The sequence below is a fragment of the Podarcis cretensis genome (genome assembly GCF_951804945.1).
Source record: "Podarcis cretensis genome assembly, chromosome: 7".
NCBI lineage: Eukaryota > Metazoa > Chordata > Lepidosauria > Squamata > Lacertidae > Podarcis > Podarcis cretensis.
The window spans coordinates 82,230,109-82,250,211 of record NC_137176.1 but is presented as its reverse complement, the minus strand read 5'-3'; the positions used below and the strand labels follow the sequence as shown (position 1 = coordinate 82,250,211).

Here is a 20,103-nt window from a genome sequence, read left to right as displayed (position 1 = left end):
CTCGGGTTACATACGCTTCAGATTACAGACTCCGCTAACCCAGAAATAGTACCTCGGGTTAAGAATTTTGCTTCAGGATGAGAACAGAAATCGTGCAGCAGCGGCGCAGCGGCAGCAGGAGGCCCCATTAGCTAAAGTGATACCTCGGGTTAAGAACAGTTTCAGGTTAAGAATGGACCTCCAGAACGAATTAAGTTCTTAACCCGAGGTACTATAAAGGCAAAGGGACCCCTGACCATTAGGTTCAGTCGTGGCCGACTCTGGGCTTGCGGCGCTCATCTCGCTTTATTGGCCAAGGGAGCCGACGTACAGCTTCTGGGTCATGTGGCTAGCATGACTAAGTTGCTTCTGGCGAATCAGAGCAGTGCACGGAAACGCGGTTTACCTTCCCGCCGGAGTGGTACCTATTTATCTACTTGCACTTCATGCTTTCTAACTGCTAGGCTGGCAGGAGCAGGGACTGAGCAATGGGAGCTCACCCCGTCACAGGGATTCGAACCGCCGACCTTCTGATCTGCAAGCCCTAGGTTCTGTGGTTTAACCCACAGTGCCATATTACAAAAACTCCTGCAAGTCTCCACCACCTTCACCTGACAAAGAAACACAGCCCAAACCAGCAGCCCTTGGAACTTCCTACTGCTCAGAGAAACTGGGAAGCATGAGAGAATGCATTATATATAATGCATGTTGTATATAATAAAACGTATTTTATTACAAGTATCGGATACCTTGACAAGTTAATATAAACACATCATATATTAATATGGCAGTTAATGTAGATCAGCTGAGAACAGGGTTGCCAACTTTTCCATCAGCCTCTTTAGCCGTGCATTTGAGATGCAGGAATGAGCATGTGGGACTATCGTTTCCTGCTAATAACTGTTGCAGATCAAGCCATGGTGTGCAGCTACAGAGGCCAGTTGAAATGTTTCCAGCCCCTAATTGAAAATAGACAGTCACAATTCCAAATGCAACAGAATATTATTATTATTATTATTATTTCTATATTTATTATTTTGCCACAATTTATTTTGACAAGCTGGAACATGTGCAGAGGAGGGCAACCATGATGATCAAGGGTCGGGAAGCCAAACCTGATGAGGAATGGTTGAAGGAGCTGGGTATGTTTGGCCTGGAAAAGAGAAGACTGAGAGGAGATATGATAGCCATCTTCAAATATCTCAAGGGCTGTTGCATGGAAGATGAAGCAAGCTTGTTTTCTCCTGCTCTGGAGGGTAGGACTCGAACCCATGACTTCAAGTTGCAAGAAAGGAGATTTTGACTAAACATCAGGAAGAACTTTCTGACAGTAAGAGTTGTTCAACAGTGGAACGGACTCTCTCGGGAGGTTGTGGACTCTCCTTCCCTGGAGGTTTTTAAGCAGAGGTTGAATCTGCCATGGGTGCTTTAGCTGAGATTCCTGCATTGAAGGGGGTTGGACTAGATGACCCTCAGCGCACCTTCTAACTCTACAATTCTATGATTCTAAGGCAGCTTCCCAGGTTTCCATGTAATGGAAGCTAGTGTCCAATGACATTAGGGGAGGCAATGTTCTGCTTTTCTGCCCTAATAAAATGGTTGTTGTTGTTGTTTAGTTGTTTAGTCGTGTCCGACTCTTCGTAACTGTTAAGTTGTGGGTGAACATATCAGACGACACAGCGATTTCTCCAAAGCAGCTCTTTATTTGTAAGCTGGAACAGAACTGAACTGAAGGCCTCAGTCAGCCTGCTTATATAGAGCTCCAGTACCTTGTTACTGTAACAAATTTCTAAAAATATCTAATCACTGAACGTCACTTTCGATCCTTCATTTGCATACTAACTATCCAATCACTGAACGTCACTTTCAATCCTTCATTTGCATAACTATCTACAGTATCCCCCTGCTGGCCCAGGGAGAGAACTTCAGTACATAACTGTGACCCCATGGACCAGAGCACGCCAGGCACTCCTGTCTTCCACTGCCTCCCGCAGTTTGGTCAAACTCATTTTATTAGCTTCAAGAACACTGTCCCACCATCTCGTCCTCTGTCGTCCCCTTCTCCTTGTGCCCTCCATCCTTCCCAACATCAGGGTCTTTTCCAGGGAGTCTTGTCTTCTCATGAGGTGGCCAAAGTATTGGAGCCTCAGCTTCACGATCTGTCCTTCCAGTGAGCACTCAGGGCTGATTTCCTTCAGAATGGAGAGGTTTGATCTTCTTGCAGTCCATGGGACTCTCAAGAGTCTCCTCCAGTACCATAATTCAAAAGCATCAATTCTTTGGTGATCAGCCTTCTTGATGGTCCAGCTCTCACTTCCATACATCACAACTGGGAAAACCATAGCTTTAACTATATGGACCTTTGTTGGCAAGGTGATGTCTCTGCTTGTTTAGCCAACCGAAATGTTCTCAGTAAAGATAGCCAGTTAACAAACTGGCTGCCATATTCTGCAGCAGCTAACACTTCTGACAGTTTTCCAGTGGTGAACCCACAGGCAATGCAAATTGCAGTAATCTAGGATGGATGTGAACCGTGGCCAATAATTATGGGATTGTAAATATTTTTATATTGCCCAGACATAAAATTTCTGATTCAATTTCTCTGCAAGGCATGACCCTAAAATATAGCAAATTTGGGACTTACAGCCAGGGATGATTGTATGTTTCTTTCTTTGCATCCAGGAGGACCTGTCAAGATGAGCGAACAGCAAGGGGGTCAAAGTTCCTTTCCCAAATTGCATGAGACACATGTCCTCTTTCTCTCTGTTATGCTTGTGTCAAGTTGTTGTTGTTGTTGTTTAGTCGTTTAGTCGTGTCCGACTCTTCGTGACCCCATGGACCAGAGAACGCCAGGCACTCCTGTCCTCCACTGCCCCCCGCAGCTTGGTCAGACTCATGCTGGTAACCTCGAAAACACTATCCAACCATCTCGTCCTCTGTCGCCCCCTTCTCCTTGTGCCCTCCATCTTTCCCAACATCAGGGTCTTTTCCAGGGAGTCTTCTCTTCTCATGAGGTGGCCAAAGTACTGGAGCCTCAGCTTCACAATCTGTCCTTCCAGTGAGCACTCAGGGCTGATTTCCTTCAGAATGGAGAGGTTTGATCTTCTTGCAGTCCATGGGACTCTCAAGAGTCTCCTCCAGCACCATAATTCAAAAGCATCAATTCTTCGGCGATCAGCCTTCTTTATGGTCCAGCTCTCACTTCCATACATCACTACTGGGAAAACCATAGCTTTAACTATACGGACCTTTGTTGGCAAGGTGATGTCTCTACTTCTCAAGATGCTGTCTAGGCCTGTCATTGCCCTTCTCCCAAGAAGCAGGCGTCTTTTAATTTCGTGGCTGCTGTCACCATCTGCAGTGATCATGGAGCCCAAGAAAGTAAAATCTCTCACTGCCTCCATTTCTTCCCCTTCTATTTGCCAGGAGGTGATGGGACCAGTAGCCATGATCTTCGTTTTTTTGATGTTGAGCTTCAGACCATATTTTGCACTCTCCTCTTTCACCCTCAATAAAAGGTTCTTTAATTCCTCCTCACTTTCTGCCATCAAGGTTGTGTCATCTGCATATCTGAGGTTGTTGATATTTCTTCCGGCAATCTTAATTCCGGCTAGGGATTCATCCAGCCCAGCCTTTCGCATGATGAATTCTGCATATAAGTTAAATAAGCAGGGAGACAAAATGCAGCCTTGTCGTACTCCTTTCCCAATTTTGAACCAGTCAGTTGTTCCATATCCAGTTCTAACTGTAGCTTCTTGTCCCACATAGAGATTTCTCAGGAGACAGATGAGGTGATCAGGCACTCCCATTTCTTTAAGAACTTGCCATAGTTTGCCATGGTCGACACAGTCAAAGGCTTTTGCATAGTCAATGAAGCAGAAGCAGAAGCAGAAGCAGAAGTGTCAAGTAATTATTGCCAAAAGAGGAGATAACATAATGAGGGGGGAATAGATGTGACGCCGGAGAACTTCATATACTGCTTTGACTCAGGAAATGTGATCATCATTTTAATCTGCATTGCGGGGTCCAAAACTGTTGTACATACTCCAAGGCAGTGCCCATTAGTGTCATTTCCTGGGGATTTGTACAGCCTGATCATCCCTGTCTCAGTAGCGCACATCAGAAAGTCAATGATGATGATGATGATGATATAATTTTATTATTTATACCCCAGCCACTCTGGGCAGCTCCCAACAGAATATTAAAAACACAATAAAACATCAAGCATTAAAAACTTCCCTAAACAGGGCTGCCTTCAGATGTCTTCTAAAAGTCAGATAGTTGTTTATTTCCTTGACATTTGATGGGGGGGGTGTGTTCCACACGGCAGGCGCCACCACTGAGAAGGCCCTCTGCCTGGTTCCCTGCAACCTCACTCCTCGCAAGGAGGGAATCGCCAGAAGGCCCTCGGTGCTGGACCTCAGTGTCTGGGCTGAACGACACTGGCATCATCCAAATTGTTTAATTTGGGTACTAGAGGAGGAGCACAACTTATAGAGCAAGGGTACAGAAGATTATGAAATGAATTCATTCCCTTCCATTCATGCTCTCTCTGTCTCAAGACTTGGAAGACTGCGCTGAAGGAATTGGCAGGCTCTTGGGGCTGCAGGAATATTCCTTCCTGCGATTTACCCCCCTTCCAGATGTGCTGTATTTACTCGAGTCTAACGTGCCATCGAATCTAATGAGCACCTCAATTTTCAGAACCTTGAAATGATAAGAATAAAAGCATTTGCTGGCTAATGTAAATGTGCTATCGAACCTAATGCGCGCCTTAATTTCCACTATGTAATTTGGCGAAAAAGGGTGAGTGTTATATTCGAGTAAATACGGTACTTTTCCTTGTGCATACACAATCCGTACTGTTTGCAGCTGTAAAAGTTTCAGGGTAGACATGTTGGTCCATTTCCAGCTGGTATGTGTTCCAGACACACTGACCTATTGTGCCACAATACATAAATTAATGAATTGGGATTATATGTGGACTCTCAAGGAAAAACCCGCCACTGAATGTCACTATTATTGTGCCAATCACATGTCACAAAATATACCTGGAGGGGTGGGAACTAACCTGAAGGGGCCCATAGCCTATATTGCCTATTTTGACTGGTAGTGCTCTCCAAGGTCTCAAGGAGAGGTTTGACCCATTTCCTGTTATTTGACCATTATAGGTGGAGGCAGGGATAGGGAAGAAATTTGATTCCGTTCACATTTAAGCGCAGATTTACCAAATTCACCCTTTCCAGAACAATATGAGAATTGAAACTCCACCACATCCTTCAAAGTCTGCATTTCCCCCAATTTTGCAATGTGGTTCTCCGTAACGTGTACGAAGACGCATAGATTTGTGCATTAAAATGCATGCGCAAGTGAAAATCGCTTTGCAAAAAAATGTGTATATCTGACAAAATGCACACAAGCCTGAGGATAAACTTGACACAAACAAAGTCCTAAACTGATTTGGAAACGTGGGAAACTGAATTAATGATGATGATGATGATGATGATGATGATGGTGTATTTATACCCCACCCATCTGGCTGGGTTTCCCCAGCCACTCTGGGCGGCTCCCAACAGAATATTAGAAAGACGATAAAAGATCAAACATTAAAAACTTCCCTAAACAGGGCTGCTTTCAGATGTCTTTTAAAAGTCAAATAGTTGTTTATTGCCTTGACATCTGGTGGGGGGGCGTTCCACACGGCAGGCGCCACCACCGAGAAGGCCCTCTGCCTGGTTCCCTATAACCTCACTTCTCGCAGGGAAGGAACCGCCAGAAGGCCCTCGGCGCTGGACCTCAGTGTCTGGGCTGGATGATGGGGGTGGAGACGCTTCTTTGGGTGTACAGGACCGAGGCCGTTTAGGGCTTTAAATTTAAGGATGGAAAAATGGGAGAAGTTCTCCCATTCCTAACACTACACATTCTGTTTGCAAACCATGTGCTCTTCCTCTAAGTCGCACCTCCCCTTCCCCCTCTCATCCCTGGGGACCATCTTACATTTTTTTACCACTTGCCCCACCACTCAGAGCACCAGATGCTAGCCGCAAATTGCATCTCCATAATTGATATTTTCTTTTCATCTCTGAAAATTCCCCACTCCTATGCTCCAACATCTTCAGAGTATAAAATGATGTTTCCACACACACACACACACTCCCGACATTTGTTGAAAACGGCAGTGTGCAAACCAGCCACACTCCAACCTCTACAGACGGAATTGTTTGCTTACATAGAAAGCAGTACTGTAATTACTCGGGGCTTGCATTATATATCAAGGTCAAAACTCTGTGATTCAAGCCATTGTTTAGGGACAAAAGGGAGTTGTTTTTCTGGCACAGCGGCAGACAGTACTGTAGCAACCAAGTTAACATGGACCCGATACCGTTTTTTCTGTCTTGGCTAACTCCAGTTCAGTGTTGCCAAGAAAGCAGGCTGCTCAGTATTAGAGAGGATAGTAACGAAAGCATTTCCTCTATCACTGATGCTCAGGCTCCGAGGGCCGATGCTTACGCGGCCAAAAGCCCACTTTCTGCACACAAGAGCAAGTTTGGGGGGACCCTGGGATTTGCAGAAGTACAACTGTTTTAAAGGAAGGGGAAACTGAGAGCAGAGGACCCCAAACAACAGCTGAATGAGGAGTGAGGCTGTTTATAATGGTTTGAAAGGCAGCTAGATTGTTTGTACCCTCCTCAGTTCAGACTGAGGTTGGTTTGGAGGAAAACGCATCCAAAGACAAGATTTCATAAGGAACAATAGGATGAATACAGGCCACCTTTCCTTTCAAAGGGGCTGGAATTTTAAAAAGAAAAAACGGTAAAGCACAGATTCAATGAAACAGTAATGAGCAACATCTAAACAGGGACTGGCAATTTGTGGCCCTCCAAATGCTGATAGACTACAATTCCCATCATTTTCAGCATTTGGCCATGATGGCTGGGGCTGATGGGATTTGGAGTCTTAACAACATCAGGATTGGGCATAGACTCCTTACCCCATACTGTGGTACCTCAGGTTACAGACACTTCAGGTAACAGACGCTTCAGGTTACAGACTCCGCTAACCCAGAAATAGTACCTCGGGTTGAGAACTTTGCTTCAGGATGAGAACAGAAATCACGTGGCGGCGGCAGCGGGAGGCCCCATTAGCTAAAGTGGTGTTTCAGGTTAAGAACAGCTTCAGGTTAAGAACGGACCTCCATAACGAATTAAGTTCTTAACCCGAGGTACCACTGCATCTGAGAAAGTTCATACAATCTCTGCAAATGAACCCAACAGTTAATAACACACCTGGCCCCCTCTAGACACCCTTTTTATTGTTTATTCGTGATTTGAAATGTTTGACGTTTTACTCTGCTTTTATAAGTGCTGTAAGGCATATGGGTGCTGAAACCCAGCCAGATGTGTGGGGTACAAATAATAAAATTATTATTATTATTATTACTACTACTACTACTACTACTACTCACAAGTTACCTCAGTTGGTTAGAGCATGGTGCTGATAATGCCAAGGTTGCAAGTTGTTCAGATGTTCTAGTGTGTATGCGTGTATCTTGCTCCCATGCTACAGTGCAAGGATGCCCCAAGGTTACTAAGTTTCTTCTCCAATAACACCTGGAAGGCAAGAGATTGCTGATCCCTGAAGAAGAAGAAGAGTTTGGACTTGATATCCCGACTTTCACTCTCCTTAAGGAGTCTCAAAGCGGCCCAAAATCTCCTTTCCCTTCCACGCCCACAACAAACACTCTGTGAGGTGAGTGAGGCTGAGAGACTTCAAAGAAGTGTGACTAGCCCAAGGTCACCCAGCAGCTGCATGTGGAGGAGCGGAGACACGAACCCGGTTCACCAGATTACGAGTCCACCGCTCTTAACCACTACACCACACTGGCTCCCTAATGCAGCAGCACCAGAAAAGCATCGCAGAAGAACTAATAAGGCAGAATGATGTTTGGACAATCCAGTATAAATCTACCAAACACACTAATACAACACGTTGCACGACAAAGGGGTCCCTGAATATTAGACACAGACGTTTGGTCATTGCAGCTAAATGAAGAGGAATAAAACACTCGAATAAGGCCTTGGACCAGATGTCTAGGCAGTTACAGATTATGAAGATGTCAAAGAATAGGCGATTGATGCAACCAGTTCTACTAAGATAGCAGTCTCTGAACTCATGGTAACCTCTGGTTTGCTCACATGCTCCAGGGGTGAATCAGAGGACAAGGTAATCAAAAAAAGAGTCGGCAACTTGACAGTCCTACTGTAAGGGGAAGAAAGAATTTGCCTGTCTGAGGTTTGAGGGATGGTGTGCAGAAATCTTCACAAAAAATCCCTTCGGCATCACACAGATTCCTTCCGGTGAGGATTTCCCTTTCTGAAGGAAGGAAAAACTGAGAGCAGAAGACCCCCAACAACAGCTGAACGAGGAGTGGGGCTGTTTATAATGGTTCGAAAGGCAGCTAGATTGTTTGCACCCTCCTCAATTCAGATTGAGGTTGGTTTGGAGGAAAACACAGCAGTCTGATTGGTCCTAGAACAATAGGACCCAGAATGCAGCAGTCTGATTGGTCCACAGGAGCCACCCAATCCAGCTCCTGGTGGAAGTGAATCCGCAACCTGATTGGCCTACAGGAGAATCCCAGAATTAGCCAATCACGTGGGGCCCATTGTGTAAATAATGTATATAAAGCAGACATTTCGGGGGAACTTCCATTCCTCCTCACTACTATGAGCTGAATAAAGAGCATGAAAGCCACACTTGACTCCGAGTATATTTCAGAAAATTTAATAAAAATGATATATATAGAACATCCAAGGACAAGACTGGAACATGACGGGCAAGGCTACCAATAGCTGCTATATTGCTTCTACTATCATACTATCAGAGCAATCTGTTGGCCAGCATAAGCAGCAGCCGGGGCTGATGGGTTCTGTAGTCCAACAACATCTGGAGGGCCTCACATTTCCCCAGCCCTGCTACAAATGGGTGATTCATCTAGAAGAGCTCCAGGATAACAGCCTCCGAGTTTTGATTGCGTAACTGAGCACTTAAATCATGCGCCCTATATTTTGAGAATAAAGCTGCAAGCCAATTAAAAGCTTCTGAACTGACGGAACGCCTTGCCTGACAGCCAATTAATTGCTTACTCATCCAATTAAAATAATTATAAGAACGGCATCGATGCAGAGGATGTCTAGAGATTAGCGGATGAAGATAATGGTTTTCTCCTTTATCGGCAGAATGCAGAGAAGGCATCTGTTCGGAGGAACACCTGAGATCCATTGCCTGAACAAAGAGATGTCAGTGGATTGCTTTTAATAACAGTAATAATTCCTTTAGCACCGAACACCCTTTCCCCGGGGATTTCATTAAAACTGTGTTTTAAAATCCACATTTTACAATCTATGATGAATAGATTTAACCAACTAATGCTTTTAGTGCTGAATTAAAGTGAAAGTCTCCACCCTTTCCCTTGAAACATACAATTATGATAATCAACGAAGATGCAGAAATATGTTCAAGTATCCTATTAGCACTGTAACCTTTCTGCCAAGAACTCAGCATGGAAGAACTTGACTTACCCCTTTTTATCAGTACAACAACCCTGCAAAGCAAAGATTGGGAGGTTGAGGGTCTCAGTGTTCTCACATGCTCCAGTTAATTCATTGGTTCCTGGTGTGCTGCAAGCCAGAAGTTTGTCGTTACAACTGAACCAGAATACTGCTGGGCTTGATTGAAAGCCAGCCACAAATATAGTTTGGAAGACTAGAGCAAACCATAGTTTCCAGTGCAGATGTACCATCAAACCCAGAAGTAGCGAATTCATCAAATCATGCCAGGAGAAAGTAGAACTTATTGAGCATAGGGATAACATGAAAACAGGGCTCGTTCTCGTTGTGCCAAATGATGGTCTCACATTATCAACTCTGTGGCTACCACTGCTTCCAATCTATCATCTGTAAACCCACTTCAAACCATAATTCCAGTTTCAGGATTACGAAACAAAACACTGACGCCAAAACTGGCAAACTGTGGTTTGCTGGGCCTCAGTCATCTATGTTTCAGTAACTTTCAGGTTAGACTACTGCAATGTACTCAACTGATCTTGAAGACCATCTGAAAGCTTTAATTGGTGGCACAATGCAGCTGCTAGACTTTTGACCGGAGCAAGACGATCAGATAACATTACAGTGATTTTGTTTCCACTTTGCCGACCACTAAATTGTTTCTGGGCTTTGTTCAAGGTATTAGTTTTAGCCTCTAAATCCATAAACAAGAATATCTCAAGAATTGTCTTCCTTCAAAGCAGCTTTCTCTGGCAGATTTGTTTATCATTTGAGGTCCTGCATCAGGTCCCTTCAACTTTCAGAAATATGTATGGTGTGTCCTCGGGGCCTTTTTTGTCATGGCACCCATGCTGTGTAATAGTCTGCCAAAGGAAGCCTCCTGCTCACTGCTCATTTTGGACAGGCTGCAAAGACTGTTGCATTTTTAAGGCTACTTTCATTGCTTCCAAGGCACCAGTCCTGCACACCTTTTCCTGGGGCTAATCTCCATTGAACACAATGGGACTTACTTTTGAGTAAACATACACGCGACACTTTTAGATTTGTGATTGGTTTTATGGGTTTCTGATTTTTAGTATTCTGCATTGACTTGTTTTTTCATTTTAAAGCACTTTAAAGAAAGGTGGAGTATAAATTTGTCAGACAGAGGCAGTAAATACTGCTGCAATCATATCTGCTTACCTGGCAGTAAGGTCACTCAATAGGAACCATTGGACTCATTAGGACTAAGTCTTCATTGAACTCAGTAAGGCACACAAAGGATTACACTATACATCAGGGATGGCAAACTTGGCCCTGCAGCTGTTTTGGGACTACAACTCCCATCATCCCTAGCTAATAGGACCTGTGGTCAGGGATGATGAGAATTGTAGTCCCAAAACAGCTGGAGGGCCAAGTTTGGCCATGCCTGCTGTACATAAATGTGATTAGAAAAAAACAAAGGGAAAAAGGGAAATGACACACTTGAGAGGGGACAGAGGGAAAGAGGAATAAGAAAACCTTCCATGTGGTCCTGCTGAGTCTTTAAAACAAGAATGGAGAATCTGAGGCCCTCCAGATATTTGTTGGACTCCAACTCCCATCATCCCTGACACTGGCCATGTCAGCTTTGGCTGATGAGAGTTGTAGTTCAACAAACATCTGGAAGCCCACAAAGATTACCCACCGCTGCTCTGCAACATCATGGCTTCTTTTAGAAATCCTGAGCTTCCTTTACAGAATTACAGTTCCCAGGGAGTCAGAATGATTGTCCAACTGGGCAGTCTCTAGGAGCTAAAAGCTGAGTGTACACATTTACCAGCATAAAACTGAGCCAGGTTGTTCTTTCTCTCTGTGAGAGTCATAGAATCGTAGAGTTGGAAGAGACCCCAAGGATCATCTGGTCCAACTCCCTGCAATGCAAGAATCTTTTGCCCAACATTTCCGAGCACAATTCAAAGTGTTGGTGCTGACCTTTAAAGTCCTAAACGGCCTCGGTCCAGTATACCTGAAGGAGCGTCTCCACCCCCATTGTTTTGCCTGGATGCTGAGGTCGAGTTCCGAGGGCCTTCTGGCGGTTCCCTCACTGCGAGAAGCCAAGTTACAGGGAAGCAGGCAGAGGGCCTTCTCGGTAGTGGCATCCGCACTGTGGAACTCCCTCCCACCAGATGTCAAAGAGAAGAACAACTACCAGACTTTTAGAAGACATCTGAAGGCAGCCCTCTTTAGGGAAGCTTTTAATGTTTAACAGACTACTGTATTTTAATACTTTGTTGGAAGCCGCCCAGAGTGGAAACCCAGCCAGATGGGTATAAAAAATAAATTATTATTATTATTATTACGTGGGGCTCGAACCCATGACTTTGAGATTGAAAGGCGCACGCACTATCAACCAAGCTATCCCTCAGGGGTCGAAGGTGCTTTGACAGTGGAAGCATCGAAACACAGCATTTCATCATAAGCACCAAGGTAGAAAGAGGATAGATATGGATTGTGGCCAATGTCCTGGGTACCCTGTTTACCAAATCAGTGATGGGAGCACACGGGATGCAGACTAAACGGGAGTGTGTACGCAGCTTCAGTCTGTAGTAATTCCCCAACCCGCTCGCATCTGGGCATCATTTCTCTTCATACATTCTTAAGTGTGAAGCGGTCATAATTTAAGCGATTGCTACCATGTTGAGAAGAAAATTGCTGTGTCAACTACAATAGAACAAGTCTAATTGTTTGCTTCAGAGTAACTTTTATGTCAAACTGCTTGGCAGCGATTTCTGTTGCAGTTGCATTCCTGACGCTTTCGGTCCTGTTCCTGCTTGTTCATTTATAAAAGGGGAGATTTGACAAGGGTATGTTGTATGTGTGCTTGTTTGTTTGTTCTTCTTTATATCCTCTGTTTCCTTTTAATTACTTTGCCCCTCTTATTTTATTCCCCCCCCCCCTTATTTGTGTAGGTAACGTTCTTGTGGTGACAGATGAGACATGAGATCTTCAGCCTCCCGGCTTTCCAGCTTTTCCTCTAGGGATTCATTATGGAACCGGTAAGAAAACAAGGGGACAGGAAAAGCCAAGCTGATTCCTTTCTCTTCCTTTTTTTAATATCCCGATAGACTTGCAAAAGTGCTTTGCAGTCCTAACAAGTCTCCCTAAATCCCTGCAAATTTGTTAATTACCGCGCCCATTTTACAGACAGCAAGCTGAGGCATAATGACTGGCTTGCAATCACAACCCCACCCCCCTATGATGTGTTTTGCAGTCCAGTATGAATGAGCCAAGGAGATAAATAACTATACAACCTTTAGAAGACATCTGAAAACAGCCCTGTACAGGGGAGTATGTTTTTTTAATGTTTAATGTCTTATTGTGTTTTTATATATGTTGGAAACCACCTAGAGTGGCTGGGGGAACACAGTCAGATGAGTGAGGTATAAACATTCAAATCATTACCATCATCATAATCACCATCATAATTGAATAAGACATCCCTATTTTCATCGGATAAATGTTGGAGGGCACGAGTTTAATTCGCTGGTGTAAGAATGCCCCATTCATTAAATCTTTGCAAATTGTACACATTCCTTATCAGAACACAGTCAATGTGAAACATTCTTAAGAATGTCACAAGACGGAGGTTTGTCAAGCCTGTTCTCTCCTCCCCTTCCAACCTTGGAGAATGCAGAACGGCCCACCATAGCCTTAATAAGCTTTTGTGTTCGTTCTCTGAATGGCGTGTGCCCACCCCGAGTCCTAATTTAGAGTCTGTTGTGCACTTTGTGAAAGTCCCTTGAGCGACAACCCGCTTAACGTGGGCGTCGCAAACTGACACCCCCTAAAAACAAACAAAAAAGAACTGTAAGGTTGCGATGGGACTTCCTCTGGATTCAAGTGTGAAGTTAGGATGTTTGAGGTTAGGGGACCTTTAAAAGCCAAAACCACTGCCAAAATGTAAAATCAGCACCTTCTGCCCCTAGCATCAAACCCACAAACCTTTAACCTGTTGTCATATGGAATGGTAAAATGAAACAATGTACCAAAGAGTTAAAAGGGATGCGGGTGGTGCTGTGAGTTAAACCACAGAGTCTAGGACTTGTTGATCAGAAGTTCGGCAGTTTGAAGCCCCACGACGGGGTGAGCTCCCATTGCTCAGTCCCTGCTCCTGCCAACCTAGCAGTTCGAAAGCACGTCAAGTGCAAGTAGATAAATAGGTACCGCTCCGGTGGGAAGGTAAACGGCATTTCTGTGCACTGCTCTGGTTTGCCAGAAGCGGCTTAGTCATGCTGGCCACATGACCCGGAAGCTGTACGCCAGCTCCCTCGGCCAATAAAGAGAGATGAGCGCCACAACCCCAGAGTCGGCCACGACTGGACCTAATGGTCAGGGGTCCCTTTACCTTACCACAGAGTTAGCATACCCTCCAACTCACTGTTTTGATGGGAGGTTCCTGGAATTACAGAAGCCATCCAAGTACGTTTCCGAGCACAATTCAAAGTGTTGGTGCTGACCTTTAAAGCCCTAAACAGCCTCAGCCCAGTATACCTGAAGGAGCGTCTCCACCTCCATCATTCTGCCTGGACACTGAGGTCCAGTGCCGAGGGCCTTCTGGCAGTTCCCTCCCTGCGAGAATTGAGGTTACAGGGAACCAGGCAGAGGGCCTTCTCAGTAGTGGCGCTCGTCCTGTGGAACTCCCTCCCATCAGATGTCAAGGAAATAAACAACTACCTGACTTTTAGAAGACATCTGAAGGCAGCCCTGTTTAGGGAAGTTTTTAATATTTGATCTTTTATCGTCTTTCTAATATTCTGTTGGGAGCTGCCCAGAGTGGCTGGGGAAACCCAGCCAGATGGGCAGGGTACAAATAATAAGTTGTTGTTGTTGTCCTGGTTTCTGATTTGATCCCCAAATGCTCCAGGATGAATCGGCACTTGTAGATGACCCTGGAGCTTGTAATGGTGTCGCACTCTCATGTGAGCCAGCAGACTTGGGTGAGAGCGTGGCACTAAAAGACACACTTTTTCGGTGCTGCACTCTTGCGTCCCAATTTTCATCCAGGGAAGGTATGGGTTTAGCTCTCCTCTGGGCTGGGCAGCCAGAGAAAAATGTATCTCTAGCCAAGGTTGAGCGTCCTCGGGTTGAATGCAGCCCTCCGCTAGGCCTCTGGGTCAGATTTTCAGGGATCTCCTAAGGACACACCCCTCGCTAGTACTGCTTTACACACTCCTGGAGTGTTTTGGCCTGGCTGGAAATTCCCCTTGCTTGTCAGGATGGAGGATTAGGGAGAGTCATGTAGGTTGATGTACATACCCTCCAACATTTCTCCAATGAAAATTTTGTTGTTGTTGTTTAGTCGTTTAGTTGTGCCCGACTCTTCGTGACCCCATGGACCACAGCACGCCAGGCTCTCCTGTCTTCCACTGCCTCCTGCAGTTTGGTCAAACTCATGCTGGTAGCTTCAAAAACACTATCCAGCCATCTCATCCTCTGTCGTCCCCTTCTCCTTGTGCCCTCCATCTTTCCCAACATCAGGGTCTTTTCCAGGGAGTTTTCTGTTCTCATGAGGTGGCCAAAGTATTGGCCTCCACAGGCACTTACGGACTCAGCTTCAGGATCTGTCCTTCCAGTGAGCACTCAGGGCTGATTTCCTTCCGAATGGAGAGGTTTGATCTTCTTGCAGTCTATGGGACTCTCAAGAGTCTCCTCCAGCACCATAATTCAAAAGCATCCATTCTTCAGCGATCAGCCTTCTTTATGGTCCAGCTCTCCCTTCCATACATCACTACTGGGAAAACCATTCCATTATGGTTATGATTATACACAGCCCATCTGACTGGGTTGCCCCAGCCACTCTAGGTGGCTTCCAACATATGTATATATAAAACACAATAAAACATTAAACATTGGAGGTAGGATGGCCGTCTGTCATGGATGCTTTATCTGAGATTCCTGCGTCGCAGGGAGTTGGACTAGATGACCACTGGGTCCCTTCCAAGTCTATGGTTTTATGATTCTATGTTTAAAGAACTTCAGGTGTCTTCTAAAGGTTGTGTAATTACTTATCTCCTTGCCTCAGGGGTTACATAACTCCATACCCCCACACACACACATTCTCCAGTGAAAATAGGGATGTCCTAAGGACATTCTGGGATCAAATCAGAAACTGGGATGGCTTCTGTAAATATGGGACTGGAAAATAGGGACACCTGGTGGGTCTGGATTTTGAACCAGCTCACTCTGCTGATGGAAGGTGTGGCCTGGCATAGCTAGCCCAAACCACAATTTGCAAACCCAGTTCAAGCTATGAGTTTTATTCTGGTCCGCCAGCTGATGCAAATTCTCTTCTTTGGCAATCACTCGTAGCCGAGTAAGATTGTCCTCCATAAACATGGTTTTAACAATGAGTCCGTAAGTGGCTGTGGAGGCCAATTCTGGATCCAAACGTCCTTCCACAGTTGGAACGTCTTTAAACCTCTTTTGTTGACCACCAGCATTACGGTTTCCATTTTTAAGTTCGGAATAGAGTAGTTGCTTTGGAAGACGATCATCAGGCACCTGCACAACATGACCAGTCCAAATTATTGTCTATCAGTGCAGACACCACTCCAAAAGTATCCCTTAACCTCGCTTGGATGAGATGTCTGAGCTAAGCCATCGCATCTGGTCCTCAAGAAGTGATTCTACTCGCATTGAGGTCCTGAAGCAGCAATCTTTTATATCAAAGCAAACAAACAAGGCCATTAATTGGTGTTTCATTGCTTGGGGTGTATGATCTGGATACTTTCCCAGTTACAGATGGGCGATAAATGAGACTGAAAATATTGAAATATTTGCAATATGGCTTGATGAGCTGTCTTGGTTGTTTTTCCTGCACAATCCTCATATACCAGCTGCTTTTCAGCTTGCCAATTATTGCAATATCCTTCGTGGCTTTGTGTGTGGAACAGTAATACATTACTAGCTCTCTCTCTCTCTCTCTCTTTTTAATTAAAATGAGTGAGCTGCCCAAGCTCCGGAGAATGTTACTTAAGATATTCATTAACTAATCTCCTGTGTTAACATAGGTACTCTTGATAGTTCCTCCAAAAACATTGGTTCGGATATTCATAGAAGCAGGTGTGGGAGCCTTTTGTCTGAACTACGGCTCCCGTCATTCCTGGCCATTGGCCATACTTGCTAGGGCTGATGGGAGTTGTAGTTCAGCAAACCCCTGCAGGGCCAAAGGCTCCCCATACCTGGTAGAAGCAAGGAATCCATAGAATCATAGAGCTGGAAGGGAACCCAAATTTCATCTAATCCAGGAATATGGAACTGTCTCGAACGGGGATTGAACCTGCAACCTTGGCGTTATCAGCCCCACATTCTAACTAACTGAGTTATCTCAACCATGTTGTATATAGTTGCTTCGTGTGTGTGTGTTTTCTTGCATCAGCGGAATAGCAGCACTCGATACAACCCATAATCTGGCAACACTGCCTGCTCGTACTCCCCGCCTTTCCTCTTATCAACAATTGTTATTTTCTCACCATGCATCATGAAAGTTGCTATTATTGTTGCTCCCTCTTTTACTGCTTATTATTATTATTATTATTATTATTATTATTATTCCCATTCCACTGCCCAAGGCCCTTGGAGACAAGGAGCCGTGATCAATGGCTGAAAACTCGCCCTACACCGTTCCATCTTTTACTTCCCCAAGCACATTCCCTCTCCCCCGATGTTCCGGCATTTGTTTCCGATTTGCTGTGCTCTCGGTTTCCTTTCCGGATACCGAGGTTCCAAAGCACCAGCCTTACTGCTGATTGTTCTCCCTGCGAGGCTGGCATGCCACAATGCGTTTGTCAGCGGGGCTTGCTCTCGCATGACAACATCAAAACACAAAGGCAAAACTGAATCAGCAGATCAGTCAGCTCTATCACATGCAGCTAGGAGCTTGGCTTCCTTTCCTGGATTGCTTGTTGTTGTTGGGTTTCTTGTTGTTGTTTTTTGTCATCGGTGGAGAGCAGTCCATGGAACAACACTTACGGTCAGAAATTTCTTCCTAATACACACATAAACACACACACAAACATATGTATATACACACACTACATTTACAAGCATATATAAATGCGGTCTATTTCTATATTTACATTACAGTGGTATCTCAGGTTAAGAACTTAATTCGTTCCGGAGGTCCGTTCTTAACCTGAAACTGTTCTTAACCTCAAGCACCACTTTAGCTAATGGGGCTCCTGCTCCCGCTAGAGCACGATTTCTGTTCTCATCCTGAAGCAAAGTTCTTAACCCGAGGTACTATTTCTGGGTTAGCGGAGTCTGTAACCTGAAGCGTATGTAACCTGAGGTACCACTATAATAATATTAATTTATTATTATTTATACCCCAGCCACTCTGGGCAGTTCCCAACAGAATATTAAAAACACCACAAAACATTAAAAGCTTCCCTAAATAGGGCTGCCTTCAGGTGTCTTCTAAAAGTCAGATAGTTGTTTATTTCCTTGACATCTGATGAGAGGGCGTTCCACAGGGCGGGCGCCAATACCAAGAAGGCCCTCTGCCTGGTTCCCTGTAACCTCACTTCTCGCAGTGAGGGAACTGCCAGAAGGCCCTTGGAGCTGGACCTCAGTGTCTGGGCTGGATGATGGGGGTGGAGATGCTCCTTCAGGTATACTGGGCCGAAGCTGTTTAGGGCTTTAAAGGTCAGCACCAACACTTTGAATTGTGCCCAGAAACATACTGGAAGCCAATGTAGATCTTTCAGGACTGGTGTTATATGGTCTCAGTGGCCGCTCCCAGTCACCAGTCTAGCTGCCGTATTCTGTATTAGTTGTAGTTTCTGGGTCACCTTCAAAGGTAGCCCCACATAGAGCGCATTGCAGTAGTCCAAGCGGGAGATAACCAGAGCATGCACCACTCTGGTGAGACAGTCCGCGGGCAGGTAGGGTCTCAGTCTGGGTACCAGATGGAGCTGGTAGGCAGCTGCCCTGGACACAGAATTAACCTGCACCACCATGGACAGCTGTGAGTCCAAAATGACTCCCAGGCTGCACATCTGGTGCTTCAGGTGCACAGTTTCCCCATTCAGGACCAGGGAGTCCCCCACACCTGCCCGCCCCCTGTCCCCCCAAAACAGTACTTCTGTCTTGTCAGGATTCAACCTCAATCTGTTAGATATCTAATGATGGTTCATTCTGCCTTCCTTCCTTCTTGCACCTATGCTCCTTGCATTCTCTGCCCTTCCTCAGCCCTCTGACTCAGAGACTTCTAGCCTCTCATCACCCACAGCAGCTGTTTAGCAAGGAGTCTCCGTCCCCACCCTCAAACTGGCATTTCAAAGAGTTAGCATTAGTGAAATGTCATGTATCATGGGGAAAACAATGGCCTCCTTCTGCAGACCTCCTCCTTTGCGTTCACGTTAAATGGGCCTTTCATTCACGGTCCCGCTTTACGACTCGAACGCTCCCAATTTGGCACTTGGCAGTTTCCAAAATAGCATGCCCGTTTCCCTGCATCTGATTGTTAAGTCCCAAACCGCCTCCACTCCCTGTTCCACCACCTCGGCTCACCCCACCACCACCACTTCCCCGTCCCCTGCAGATCAGTGCTTTAAATATCAAATCAGCTGGTGGGTGTATCTAAAATAGGCACACGCCGAGAAAAAGAAAGTTGGGGGTGTTGTTTCTGTGGCTCATGCTGAAGCACGGCTGGAGACTATTTCTTATGAATACATGGCAGGCGCAGAGAGTGCTCAGCCAACCTCAGGGGTTGCATCACAGTGGGGGTGTCATGCGTTAGTGCAGGGGTGGGTCGCGTGCTGCCCGAGGGCTGTGCATGGGTTAATTTCAAGCAGGTGGGGGGGACAGGGGGGAGAGAAGGAAGGGAGGAGGGTGGAAATGTTTTTGGGGAGAAGAAGCCAAAACAGATGGAAGGGTGGAAAGATGCATGGAGGAAAGCACTCTGAAAGGGACCAGCTCACAGCTCTGGGCAAGAATAATCTGTCCTTTACCCCGGCATCCCACAGGGTAGAAAAGAAGAGGAGGGGGAAGAGAGAAGAGGCTGGCTGAAAGAACAGGGTGGCAGGAAAAATTAAGTTACGAACTTAATTCGTTCTGGAGGTCCGTTTGTAACCCGAAGCATTCGTAAGGGGGACGGTACATAACACGAGGTTCCACTGTAAAGCTCTACAACTTTGAGCCACCCCCCCAAAAAAAAAGCTCAACAATTTTTGGGAATATGGCAACCCTACTCTAGGATAGCAGGGACCCAATTGCATTCAGGAGAAATTGTGTTGCTAGCTCACTGCATCTCGCCTTTCCAAAATACTAGGGCCTCAATAGGATTGGCTGCTCTATCCAGAACCGGCCCTCTCATTAGACAGAGTGAGGAAATTGCCTCAGGCAACAGCTACCAGAGGCCAGCATCCCCACCCATTTCCTCCTGAGCCCCTGACCATTCCCTGCTGCTAGAGATTAGCGCAGTGTGTGGCATATAGCCTGTCATATACCCCCTAAACTAGGCTACCTGCTGACCTCAGGTGCAATGGAGGAAGGTATTCCATTGCCCGTGGCAACGTAGGATTCAGCTGCCACT

At 45.6% G+C, this 20,103-nt stretch overlaps 1 protein-coding gene across 3 annotated transcripts in view; it reads left to right on the top strand.

The window, feature by feature from the left end:
• The window catches only part of ASAP1 (ArfGAP with SH3 domain, ankyrin repeat and PH domain 1), a 141,681-nt gene that overhangs the window by 13,050 nt on the left and 108,528 nt on the right, over positions 1-20,103 (top strand). For 2 of the 3 annotated variants that reach the window (XM_079984204.1, XM_079984200.1), the window contains exon 2: positions 12,476-12,562. In XM_079984204.1, coding sequence (XP_079840330.1) covers positions 12,504-12,562 — 59 coding nt within the window. In that variant the 5' untranslated portion in view covers positions 12,476-12,503. Of the gene's footprint in view, positions 1-12,353; positions 12,371-12,475; positions 12,563-20,103 lie in introns of those variants that run through there. The other variant, XM_079984201.1, reaches the window with a different exon arrangement.